The sequence below is a fragment of the Equus caballus genome, chromosome X (assembly GCF_041296265.1).
Source record: "Equus caballus isolate H_3958 breed thoroughbred chromosome X, TB-T2T, whole genome shotgun sequence".
In the NCBI taxonomy this organism is placed as follows: Eukaryota; Metazoa; Chordata; class Mammalia; order Perissodactyla; family Equidae; genus Equus; species Equus caballus.
The window spans coordinates 116,886,516-116,900,447 of record NC_091715.1 but is presented as its reverse complement, the minus strand read 5'-3'; the positions used below and the strand labels follow the sequence as shown (position 1 = coordinate 116,900,447).

General features: G+C 37.8%; 1 protein-coding gene across 3 annotated transcripts in view; it reads left to right on the top strand.

The window, feature by feature from the left end:
* Positions 1-13,932, top strand: part of LAMP2 (lysosomal associated membrane protein 2) — a 37,925-nt gene that overhangs the window by 20,182 nt on the left and 3,811 nt on the right. The window contains exons 7-9 of one of the 3 annotated variants that reach the window (XM_014729146.3): positions 1,875-1,938; positions 2,342-2,506; positions 5,043-12,431. In XM_014729146.3, coding sequence (XP_014584632.1) covers positions 1,875-1,938; positions 2,342-2,506; positions 5,043-5,182 — 369 coding nt within the window. In that variant the 3' untranslated portion in view covers positions 5,183-12,431. Of the gene's footprint in view, positions 1-1,874; positions 1,939-2,341; positions 2,507-5,042; positions 12,432-13,932 lie in introns of those variants that run through there. The other 2 variants (XM_001493637.7, XM_014729148.3) reach the window with 2 other exon arrangements.

Sequence of the window (13,932 nt, the reverse complement as noted above, 5' to 3'; positions counted from 1 at the left end):
TGCTGTGGGAGTATTGAGGAGGGAGTGGTTAATTCTGGCTCGGGGAGAGTCAGGAAGGTTTAATGAAAGAGCTGGCATTTGAGCTGGACCTTCAAGGATGAGTCACATTTGTATGTGTGGAGATAAGGGGCCTAAGAGGGCAAGTACAGGTTATCCCTGGATAAGGGAACACAAGACCAACTGGGAGAACAAGGCTTGCGGCGTGTTCAGTGAAAGATAAGTGTGGAAAAGTAGTTGAGACAAATTGTGAAGAGCCTTGAATGCTGCGCCAAGACATAGGCTAAGTGGGGGAGAGATGTAGTGAGGTTGTCAAGTCGTCCTTTATGTTTCCTCCTGAAATTTCTCCGAGTCTCTCCCCTCAGTTTCCTTTCCCACTGCCTTCGCCCTGATTCCAGCCTGCAGTCCCTCTTACCTGGACTGTTCACACAGCCTCCTAACTAGTCCCCGCTCTTTCTCCTCTCCCCTAATGTTCTGCATCGGTTTAATCTTCCTGAAGCACAGCTCTTCCTCCAAAACCTTCAGTGGTTCTGTTTTGCCAACAAAATAACATCTCAATTCCATGGCAGGGTAGTTCAGGCCGCCTCCGCCCCCTGTGCAGTGTAGCCTGCATATCCAGCTTCTTGTTTCCTTCTCTCCCTCTTCATGAATCTCATGCTCCCCTCACCCTCTTCCCTGTGCACATCCAGTGAGGCAGGAAAGCATAGTAGTAACCAGTACGTAGGCTCTGCAGCCAGACTTCTTGGGTTCAAATCCCAGCTCACTGACTACTAACCATATAGCCTTGGGGAAAGTTACTTAACCTCTCTGCGCTTTGTTACCCCATCTCAGGATGGGGTGTTGTGATTGTTCAGTGAAGCCTCATATGTGAAGTTTTAAGAACAGCGCTTGGCACTCAGTAAGTTCTCAAATGCCGGCGTACTTGTGATTATGCTTATTTTCTGACTACCTTTGCTCATGCTGTTGCCTTCTCCAATACCCTTTTCTGCTTGTTTCCTAATTGAATCCTACCCAGTTCAAATGGCTCATCCCTAAGCTGTATTACTTTTTTTTTATTAAGATTATGATAGTTAACCTTGTGAAATTACAGTTGTACTTCATTATTAGTCATGTTGTAGGTACATCACTTCACCCCTAGTGCCCTCCCCCACCCCCCCTTTCCCCTGGTAACCACCGATCAGTTCTCTTTGTCTAGATGTTAACTACCACCTATGAGTGGAGTCATACCCTAAGCTTGTATTACTTTTGTTCCTCCCCTAGTTAGAAGTAACTTGTCTCCTTTTACTTTTCTTAACTTACTTTCTTTTTTGTAATATGGTTATTTATTTATGTGTTTATCTTATTTTCCCTGGCGGATTGCAAACACGGTGGAGGCAGGATCCCGGTCTGGTTTGTTTTGCTAGCTCCCTGAAGCACTAGATATGTTACCTTGTGCATGCTAAGCCCTGAAATTACTAGAATGACAGGTTGATCAAATGAGTGCTTCAGAAAGATAATAGCAGCCAAGGCGAGATTCGAGCTGGAGAGGCTGAAAGGCGGGGAGCCCAGTTACAAGGCTCTCCTGATCCAGACTAGAGGGTGGTGAGGGCTCAGCAAGTGACAGGACGAATGAAATGGAGGGAATAAATTTCCGAATGTCTAAGAACCACATGACCACGCCTCTGGTCCAAAAATTGGAAACAAAATGCAGAGAGAAAGGGTTTCTGTCACGGTTTGCATTCTCTTTACTTGGTTGCAGTTGTATTAGACTGGCCCAGGTCTAATACCGGCTTTTATCTTCTGGGTAATAGTATTAGATTGCTTTTCTTCTGTAGATATTAACTGTGCCTGTAGACAGTTGTGATGTGTTGATTAACTGGAAGCTCTTTTTCAAACAGAAAAATGAAAACCGGTTCTATCTGAAGGAGGTGAATGTCAGCATGTATTTGGCTAATGGCTCTGGTAAGCAAAGCATTGACCTTGGGGAAAAGAGTGTGGGTGACACTGAAGGAATAGAAACCATAATTGTCTTGTTACCAAATAGTGCCTTATTTAATGGAACAGAAGATTCCATGGGAAGATTGTACCTTGACCACAACTTAAAAATCAGTAACTTAGAACTATAAGGCACTTCTGCAGTATCCCATATTTTCAAAGTATGGTAGATAATGGTTAAGGGTGGGACTGATTTTTAAAGTATAGAAACATCTATAAAAAGATGAAGAACCTGGTGATCATAAGCATTGCTTTTTGTGGGTAGACCCTGTACCCCAGGCTCCCATACTTCACTGAAAAATCTTGAGGACTGTCCCCCTTTTTATGTTGATAGGATAAGAAGTTACTAACATGTTTCTTTTCTTTAAAGTTTTCAGCTTTGCAAATAACAACCTTAGCTACTGGGATGCACCCCTGGGAAGTTCTTATATGTGCAACAAAGAGCAGACTGTTTCAGTGTCTGGAGAATTTCAGATAAATACCTTTGATCTAAGGGTTCAGCCTTTCAATGTGAAGGATGGAAAGTATTCTACAGGTAAGAGTCAAGCAAGGTTTATTAATAATTTATATCCTTATGTTGACCAATAGGCGTCTTTCCCTTTGAGTCTTGGCAACTTAAGCATTGAAATAGAGAAGTAGAAATTCACCTCAACTCTGTTGTGGAGTTCTCATAGCCTGAGCAAGTTGTGTAACTATATTTGGCTCATCATTTTGCTCCAACCAGATTTTTTTTTTGTGATCTGAAAACGGTTTGCAACAAAGTTCTTAAAGCTAAAAACTGACAGAAGCTTTAAGTGAGCTTTCGGGTAGAGCAGTCCCTCGTAGGTTTTAGTTTGTGAGGAGGATGGCACTTGTAAGCAACAGCTTTGAGCATCTTACATCTGCTTTCTTACGGCCATCTTCTTGCTGGAAACATTTTCATACCCAAATAAAAGCAGTTTGGTGTTATTTTGTTAAGACAAAAGATTGCGGTAGCAAAGCCTCAAATATCGTGAATTATGTTTTGACCAGTGGATTGATCTGGAGAGTTTTAAAAGCATGTGCCAATATGAGTGAGGCTTTTTAAAGATCTACTCAGGGCTAATGGTGGTATTTATCAGATTTTTAATGAAACCTTTGTGAAGGACTCATTACAGGATGTTTATACGAATATGAAAGATGCATTTGGCATTACAAGATTAAAATTTGCATGAAGAAAAGAAAGTACATAAAATTCCTTAATTGACTTGTCCTTTTAAACTGATTACTTAAAATTGGGGGTTTATGGATCGCAACACTGCTGAGCAGAGCTATTCCAGTCATCCACATCCTTTTTAACAATTAATTCTACGGTTTTGAAGGAAATGTGGAAGCTGTCTTTCAAAGTTAATATGCTGTGAGCCATTCAACTGCTTTTGCGATAGTGCTGAATACCTAGCCTCACTTGGTTGGGCCCAGATAAATGGGACTCTTCGCCCTACCGTTCTTGTGACTGGAGAGGTTAATCACGCTTAAAAAATTTTTTTCAAGAATTCATTTTCCCTTTTGTCAGTTTTACTTATGTACTTCAATTATTTTAATCATGTAATAGTTTTATTTTTAAGTCTTTATCTAGCTTCCCTACATCATTGCCCTAAGTTTAGGCCCAGATTTGTGTTTAGAATTTAAAATTATTTGCAGTGTAATATCAGCTCAAGCCTGTTGCCAGCTGTAGTAGAGATGAGCTATGTTCTTTCTCGAATTTGAAACTTTGGTTTTTATGCACATAGAATTAAAAATGTCGGTCAAAGGAGTATACATTTCATACTGATCACAGAAGCATAATCTATTTGTGGAACTAGGTTCTTGACTATGGGTGCCTAGAAATACAACACGCTGTAGTACTGGACTGCGTCGAGGAGGAAATAGACTCACAGCGAGGTGAAAGAGTGCTGATTAGATTTCACTGGATCGGACTACTCTCTAGAAATAGAAAAGAATAGTCCCTGTGGGCAGCCAGCCCCAACCACATTGATAAATGTAGTGAACACACTCAAATTAGTGAGAGGTCCCAGTTTCTTGACTTTTGCAGCCACCAAAATCATATACTCCAAGTCAGGGATTTGCAGACTTTCTCTGTAGAGGCCCAGACAGTAAGTGTTTTAGGTTTGGAGGCCACACGAGCTCTGTCACAGCTGTTCAGTTCTGCTGTTGTAGCACGAAAATAGCCATAGGCAGTCAACAAATGAGTGTGGCTGAGTTCCAGTAAAACTTTATTTATGGATACTGAAATTTGAATTTCATGTAATTTTCATGTGTCACAAAATATTCTTCTTTTGTTGTTTCTTCCAACCATTCAAAAATGTTTAAAAGCCATTTTTAGCTCTTGGGCCAGATTTGGCCCATGGACTATCTCTGCTCTAAAGGAGTTCAGAGCCAGCCTGGCTGTTCTGATCCCATGATTAAACCTTCCTGATCTGTTCCTAGTTTCCCAAAAGACATTCACTCTACTACTAAGAGGTTACTCTGGCTAGATTAGCTCTGTTCATTTCCAATAAAGTAATACCTCACTTCTGTTTTGGAAAGGACTTGGAATATAAACAAAGAAACACATATACTCATGTATTTGTTTAGTCATAGATATAAATGAGTAAATATGTATTCATATATATGAATATCTGTATATGCACATACATGCATAATGAAAGGACAGATAAGTTTTAGGATTTTAATTCTAGAACAATCCATAGTTTTCTGTAACTTTATCATTAAAATACAGTCATGGGACGCATAACAACGTTTCAGTTGATGATGGACCGCGTATATGATGGTGGTTCCATCAGATTAGTACCGTATAGCTTAGGTGTGTAGTAGGCTATACCATCTAGGCTTGTGTAAGCACACTCTGTGAGTACATAACGACAAAATCACCTAACGACGCATTTCTTAGAATGTGGCCCTGTTGTTAAGTGACCCATGACTGTATACCTGTCTTAATTACTTGAAGTTGATCTTGTAAGAACATTTCTGACTTTTGAATCAACATCTTTTACTTTTGGACATTCTTTTTTGATTATACTCATTATTTGTTACACACTTTTTCTCACCTACAGCCCAAGAGTGTTCGCTGGATGATGACACCATTCTAATACCAATTATAGTTGGTGCTGGCCTTTCAGGCTTGATTATCGTTATAGTGATTGCTTACCTAATTGGCAGAAGAAAAAGTTATGCTGGATATCAGACTCTGTAACACTAATCCATCTCTGGATTAGTGATCTCTGTTACAAAACAATAAAGCAAGTACAAGTTCCAGTATGCAATACTGTTCAATTTAAGGTATATTTAGTTGCAGTTCTGATCTTAGAATGGATGGTATGGGGGATTTTGAACTTAAATAGAAACACCCCCAAAACTATAAACTACAAATTAGTCACGTGATTTTGGGTTTCCCCTACCAAGAAATTTAAAGCTGTTATTTCTACAGCAAAAGGCATGTGCAAAATCACCTGGATTATAGGTTCTATTTTATTGTCTTGAATTACTACTTCGGTGTTTTCACTTTGGGTATTCTGACTAGAAATATACAGTTTAAGAAAACCAGTTTTTAAAAAGAAATTATTTCTTGCATGTAGTCATATTGAGACGACAAATTCTGCAGTGGATTTGTACTTGCTCCTTTTGCTTTTTTTTGGTGATTTTGTTTGCAGGTGAACTTAGCTGCTTTGGCATGGCTGCGTATTTGACCTATGAGAGATAGGCCAGTAGGTTTCAACAGGGTCTGGTCTAGTAGTGTTATGTTCTTAGCAATGAGTGCTTTTCTAATGCCTTTTGAATACATTTGTATTCAATGTGGCTATAATGACAAAAGATAAAAAAGCTTTTTAAGTTTTAGAATAGGTGTTAATCTTATTGTTTAATCCTTTTTAAAAAAACTGGATATTTCAATCTTTTAAATTGCAAGACACAAGACTATTCCAACTGGGCATTTCAATCCATTTTCTAGGTGCTTTAGAGATAATTGCTAGGTAGTGCCAGTTTTGGGCATTAGTCCTTTGTACCCGTAAATTGGCCTCTACCTGCAGTACTAAGATTAATGTAGGTTTCTCTTTAGCCTTCCAGTATCCTTGTTGGTGGTAGTATGTTTTCTTCTTTTCTTTTCCTTAAGAAGAAATGCCAGTATGTCCTAGAACCTAGATAAAGAAGTGCACTTACACTTCTTATAAAGTAACTTGCACCTAACCCAAAAGTCTTGGTCTTCTCTTAGTCCATTAAAAGGTAGTTCTTTGTTTCCAGCTTGCATTGATTGCCACAACATTTACTAATTTGGCTTTCACATTTAAATGGTTCTGTGCTAATCAAAACTTACATTATTATTGTTCATTATGGTAGAGTCATTATTAATTCATGTATTTTGTGTTCAGTTTTGTGCTCTGGGGAGATGCACCAATTGTCCATTTACTGTGCACCACCTAATGTTTATATGAGAAAGCAAAACATTTCAGCCTGATAGTTAACACATCAAGTAGTTCTTGCTGCTTCTGAGAGATCATTTTTATTATTGGAATGGCTGAGCAAATATTAAAAAATTGTTAATATGCAGCATATATGGAAGGTTCCTGTGTTTTTGTGTGTGGGAGATTATGTGTGTCTCCCCCAACCCCCCATTCACTAGAAAATGAGATCTCTGGGTTCCACGATATTATTGATGTTGAATTAATTTGACAGATTACCTACATGCACACACGCGTGCACACACACACAGATAATTGCATATTAGCACATGTATGTCTGTAACTATCTTTCGAGTTATATTGGTGTGATAAATATTTTCTCCCACTTAAATTTGCTCTCCATTTAGAGTAGCCTGAAAATCTTACTGACTCAGGATCAGACTCTGACTAGTCTTTCTCTTAAAGCTACATTGAGCTGCATTGCCAGCTTAAGGTACTTTTTAAAGACTAAATATAAATCTAATTTTTAAAAATTATTTTTTATTTAAATAGTGTTTTAATGTAAGATTGTTAACCTTATAAAAATGGATAATGCTTATGAGAACGTGGGCCTTAGATATTTCTCATGAGTCAAAACAAAGCAGCTTTTTTTAAAAATAAAAATTGGAAGCACAAGTGGGTGGCACTGGCTTTACGCTGTTAATGTTTCTAAAAGTTTCTAAATTTAGATTACATACCTGATTCATATTAAAATACCTCTAATTAGTACTGTTTTATAGAAAATCTGACTTCATTGAATATTTTTGTACTTTACGTGGGCCAGTTTGTATACTGTTATTTACACTATTATTTCTTATAGCCACATTCTTTGTACCTTTTGTAGTTTTGTTTGTTTTAGTGGGTTTACACCTTGATAATCTAACATTCTATTTAGTTCTAGGTGTGTTTCATGTTTTAGCATTTGTATAAAGAAACTGGTCCATGTAAATACTTCTCATGTTTCTTTTTCAAATGTTTAAACCACTAGTTGATGTATGGTATTTCTCTTTAGATATTTGCTTGTTCATTTGCTCATCATATTGCTTCTAAAAAAACAATAAAGGTTCGTTTATTTCGTAAGGAAATTTGCTCACATTTTTTCCCGTTGGTTAAAGTCAAGATTTTGTATACTACCTAATGGCAATTTCTTCCAAAAGGAAAAACTTTAAAAATGCTTAGAAGTAGAACTAAATTATTTGCAAAATGTTCTGTGTATTGCTGTCTGGAAGAGTCATCCCATACATAGGTCTCTACTGATGCTGGGCTGGCTACAGAATAAGAATCTCACCTGGGAAACTTGTTATAAAAATTCAGATTCCAGGCTCCATTCCTAGAGGATTTAACTTAGCAGGTCTGGGACAAGGCGTGTGTGTGTGTGTGTGTCTGTGTCTGTGTCTGTGTGTGTGTGTGTCTGTGTGTCTGTGTGTGTAAGCGCCCTAGCTGAATCTGATGTGTAGCCAATTAGGGAACCAGTGATCTAGACTATTTATTTCATAGTAAAATCTTCAGAGTATCTCTTTGTACACTTTTCTCAACTCCTAAATTTAGACTACTTATAGTGTCTATACATAGCAGCTGTATATTGCAGCCATACAAACCAAACTATTGATCCGAACCTAAATAGGATTGTGGGCAATCTCTCTCTCAGATCACCCTAAAATACTTGAACCTTCCAATTTCCAAATACTCCCAGTCACCTTAGCATATTACACACAAAAAACTTAGCAACCTGGCTAGTAACTTTCCTCTGGATTACCCAGTTAAGCCATGTGACTACCAGTTAATCATCACAGCTCCCGACTCTGCTACCCTGTGACTTTGGTCCAGCTTCTTAACTTCTGGGGCCTCAGTTTCTTCATCTGGGGGCTGAGGGCTTTAAAATCCTGTTACTCTTGTTTCTTTGAGTGATAGTTTCCATTGCAATGAAGATCTGAGTATTTTTAGAAGGGATGGTAAGAAGCTACTTGTTATGTATCAAGAACATACTTTACATACAGTGTAAAAATGCACCATCTGAAGTTTCTTGCATTTTTCAGGAGGAATTCTTATCAGACTCAGATATTTTTAAGATTATAGCATTTCATCTCAGTTTACTCAGGTAGATGATGTTAAATTGTCTTGGGTTCATCTTTCTCCCACCCATCTCCTTATCTTTTACCCTGCTAGCCAACTTTCTGCATCAATAATTACCATGTCTTGTTTTTGAAACTAGCATAGACATGTTTGGTTGATACTGAGTAGCTTCAAGTATCTTTTCAGGTTCATGTGATATACTTCAAACAGTTTGACTATAGATCAAAAGGTATGTAATATAGAATAAGATGTCACTTAAGAATGTGGTTGTTAACGTTGATTCTTCCAAAGAGAAATTTTGACAGTTGGTTAAGAGGAGTTTTATATTTTGTTAGAAATGTATATCTCAGTTTTCCAACTCACACTGAAAATTGTATTTGAAAAATTTCTGAACTAACAGAAAATTGAAGATTAACAGTATTTTTTAATCTACATGAAACTTTTCATTGAAATTTCAATGGCCGTGAAACTTATCTTTAAAAATCTTCACTGCTTCTGTGACTGTTAAACTCTTCCACAAATACACTTTTCCTTTCTCCAGAAATATTTTCAATATGGTCTCAAGTGTACATTAGGCAAATGATCAGAATATAGAATGAAATTTTCTTTTCTTCGGGATGTGAATCTATTAAAATTCTTGTTTCACCAAAATTTATTTCTGTTACCTAAAGAATTTTTTAAAGTTGAATTCGTAAAATCCATAGTTATTATAAATTAATACTTCATACTAATTGAGAGCATTTTAAGTAAGTGACAGCATCTGGAAAGATCTTTACATTAGCGGATTGCCTTTTTGATTTACTCTGGGAATATTTGTCTTACATGAAAGCCTTATTGGCAGTATTTATGAAAGTCGTTTTAGTACTAGGTCAAATACCCAATTTGAGAAAGAGAGGACTGTGAATCTGTTGCCAGAATAAGAAATTAATCTACTAATGAATTTTTTAAAAACCAAGTTATATTAAATCCAAGGCATAATACTTTATGGTACGTGTCACCTAATAGTTTATATGCTGGGTGGTAATTTGGGAAATTGAAAGGGAGGAGCTAACTAGGTGCTCTTAACATCATATATTCACAAGTCACATCTGGCAACCTCAGCTATCTGGATTCTTGACAGAACCAAGAAGCAAGTAAAAAAGATCGTTGAGCTGGCGGCTAAAGTCAATGTCACAAAGTCCATGAACTCCAGGATTGCATCTTGTTCTGTTATTGCCCCAGTGGCTAGCAAAAGCCTGGCACATTTCTTAAATGCAGGCACAATCAGAAGTGCCTTGCAGCCTATTCGTTCTTATTTTCGACACAATTCTAATAAGCGTAATTATCTGATTTATCAATCCCTGGTAGATTGCAAGCTAGGAGGAGAACTGGGACAATAAAAAATAAGGAAATGGAAAATAGTGAGAAGTGGTGGTTCAACACCTTAGCCTCCCCCCTTCTCTGCAAACATCTCCATCTGCACCATTCCTTCCTCCTCTCCAGTCTCAGGAGGTTTTCTTTTCCTGGTCAGTGCTTCTGGAATCCCATTTTTCCTCCCTCCTAGGAGGCCTTGTACCATTCAACGTCTTCAACCTATAAAGTGCTCATGGCTCTTTCCCTCATGCTATAAACATATTTAAGTCTCTTGCAACTTGAAGATACCCTTTCTTGACAGTGTCCCCCTTCTAACTACCTCCCTATTGTCCTCTCTTCTAAACTTCTCATAGTAAGTGTACGTTCTCTATCCCATGTTCTTGATCTAACCAACCACTTCCCATTTACTCCTAAAGCTGCAGCAATTTGACTTATAGCCCCCCACCCTCCATATTGCTAGATCCAGTGGACATTTCTCAGACTCCTCTAATATTTTACACTATTCTGCCATGCTAATTGAAACTGTTTCTTTCTTTGGCTTCTGTGGCACCATTTTCTACCTGCCTTATCTACTTCTTTTCCTGCTCCTTTATGCCTCAAGTATTGGTGTTCCCAAGGGTTTTGTCTCTGGTCCTCTTTTTATTCTATTTGCCCTTGCTGAGAAATATGTTTGTCCCTTGTTTTAACTACCACTTAGGTTCATCAACCACTTGGTTGGGACACAGGCCTCCTAAACTCAGCAGATCCAAAATTGAACTTCTCTCTCTTCCACATATGCCTCTCCACCCTCCCCATACATACAAAAACAGAACAGTTAAATGAAAAATCAACCCCCCATGAAAACAACTACAAACAACTGAAATGCATATATTTCTCCTGTATTCCGCGTCATGATGAATGGCACCAGCATCTACATAATCACTCAAGCATGGAATTGGAAAACATTCTATTATCTCCTCTTACCACATTGCCTATATCCATGTGATCAATTCTGCCTTCTAATTGGATCTCTAGTCCGTCCCTTCTGCATCTGCACCTTGCTAACCCAGTTCAGGACCATATTATTGGTCATCTGGCTTCTAGCAATAGAGCTGCCACCAGTCTTCCATCTGCAATAACTTCTGAAATAAATATCCTGCTTAAAATCCTGCTGCATTTTTTTTTCTCAATAAGTATAAGGCCAAACTACCTAGCATACAATGCCTTTGCGAGCTGGTCCTAATACTCTTTTTCTGCTACTTTTCCAGCCAAGAGTACCTCTTGATCCATTGTTCTAGCTATGCCAACCTGCTTGCATTTCCCCTGAAGTGCCGTGTTTTCTCACCCTCCATATTTTTGTCTGTGCTATTTTCTATACCTGGAATGCCTTTCCCCCATTACCTGCGTAGTTAATTCCTACTCATTCTTAAAAACTCAGCTGCAGTGTCACCTCTCTCAGAGTATGTCTTGTGTAACAAAGCTGAGTTGAGTGTGCCTCTGAAACACTTCCATGACACTTTGTGTGTTGCCTGCCCCTATTATGGCACATTTTGAAATTATAACCATTGATTTTCTTGCCTGACTCTCACACTAGACTGAACATTTGAGGCAAACAGTTACATAATCAGGGCCAGTTTGTGTCTTTTCCCATACTAAATGACCGTAGATTGCTATGCGTTGAGTTCTTATGTCTGCTTTGTGTAGTTTTCCTTTGGTTCCAGGCACTGTGCTTCTTTAACATCATAAGCTTGCCTCTGAAAGCTGACAGCCCTGATCATCAAGGAAAGGCTAATTATATTTATCCATTATCTTCTGTTTAAGATATATGGGAAGTATGTGATCATTTTGTATATCTTTCATCTAAAATGACTGCATTTTGGGGGTACTTAAAAGTGTATGATTTGGTTATTTGGAAAATCACTTTTGTGGAACATCTCATTTGCTCGTCACGAATGCCAATGACTTGTTACCTTGGTGTAAAAAACAAATGTGTGTGTTGGACAGTGCTGTCATTTTAATTTAAAATTTACAGATTTGAAATTTTGTCACTGTTTCTGTTCTCAATTGTCCTTTCTCCACATCTAGCTCAAGACTGCAGAGCAGATGACGACAACTTCCTTGTGCCCATAGCGGTGGGAGCAGCCTTGGCAGGAGTACTTATTCTAGTGTTGCTGGCTTACTTTATTGGTCTCAAGCGCCATCACGCTGGATATGAGCAATTTTAGAACCTGCAATCTGATTGATTATATCAAAACACATGCACATAACAAGGTTTTCTTGCCTCTCACTTTTGAAACACTTTGCTCTTTAAAGATTATGTTGAAACTTTAATTCTTAAATCAGTCCCAGCATTTTGAGATAAGTCTTTATTAATAAAAACTGTTCTCTTTGATCAACTTAAAATAAAACATTGTATTTATTGGTCCTGAAGACAAACTTGTTAAAAAGAACATCGGTGCGCAATGTTTTAAGGTCTATTTTAAGAAGCCTTGGCCAAATTTTGATCCTAACCTAAGATGCCTTAAACTTATTAACATGGCCATTATAAGAATAAAATATATAACTGTCTCTTAATGGAATTAATAAATATTGTCTCACTCCCGGTGTTCTGTTTCAGTGTATAAGAACTATCCTGATTTGAACTCAGCGCTGTGCCTTTGCATAGTTCATTAAATAAATCTTGATGCGGCGTAAACGCCCATCAGATATGCTCTGACTTGGTTTTCGGTTGACTGTCCTCAGGACCATCAGCATTTTTTAGGTTACGTGCTGATACCTTTGAGTTCAAGCTAAGGATGAAGTCAGTATCTCAGGCTTGTGATTTTTTCCTAGGTTAAAAAACAGACCCAAGAGGCCACAACAGAACTTAAACTAGCTTCAGAATTAGAGTCTTAAAAGTACTGTTTCTTTTTCAGCAATATAGACTGAAGAGATTCAAGCATATTTAACCACTTGCCTTTTTTCCCCTTGTGTTTTTCTCTTTGGATGCTTGATTAGCATTGAAAGATAGAAATATTCTATGAACTAATTAGGAGATTGTGTTGTGTTTCTCTACCTCATCTTCTTGATCTCTAGAGCATTAAAATCTGTTTAGTGTTGTCATCAGACTGGTACTTAGGAAATGTAAGCTAACAGCAATCTCAGAAGGGAGGCAGTGAAGCATAGCAACTAGCCTCTCGCTTCTTCCAAACAGCCCCTGTGGGGCAGAGCATAGATGGGAGTGTAAAGAGGAGCTGTTGGCATCAAAACGAGCTTGATAATCAGCCCCCGTTGAAGCATATTCCGTGTTATAAGTGCGGCACAGATATTGAATGTATAGACATGTAAGAAGGAAGCTTAATAGACTTGAGAAGAGTTTCACATTGAAGTGATTGTTCTGTTAATTCATTCTGTGTATATATTGGTTCGTTCAGGATTTCTGTAGCTCAATGATTACAGGATCTTGGTACCCAGCTATCAGTCTCTGAAGGCTTTCAGTAAAATATATAAATCCTTTCACCAAAGGCTAAGGTCACTGAAATTCATATTATATACTCAGAGCCTTAGCAGCTTTTTTAATGAATGACAGAAGTGCAAGGGGAGGAAAAAATAAAATTAGAGGAAAATGCAAGTTATTATTCAATCATAAATCACACCAAATAGCACATTTTATTAATTGCATTAGACTTATACTGGAAAGGACCTTAAAGATTATTTACTCTAACTCCATAATTTTACAGAATGGGGAATGACTTCACTGAGGTTACATATCTAGTAGGCAACAAAACCATTATTAGCATTTTGATAAAAATTAACCCAATGAAATCTAGTTACTCACTGGAAAAACTAGTTTAAACTTGAAATTATGAGATCAGAATTGGACACTTTGACTAAATAACACGGTATCAGCTTTGTTTGCATAAGTATTTTTTAAAGTACTGCATATTGACTTTTGCAGTAATAGTGCACTGAGACACTCCTGTTTTGATCTCTGTTTGCTACTTCAAAACCTAAACCCCCTTGGATGAGATCACAAACATGGGAGGAAAAAAGAAGGGAATGGACACTTGTTGACCACCTGATGGGCATGAGATGCTTTAGAAATATAATTATATTTAATCCTCAA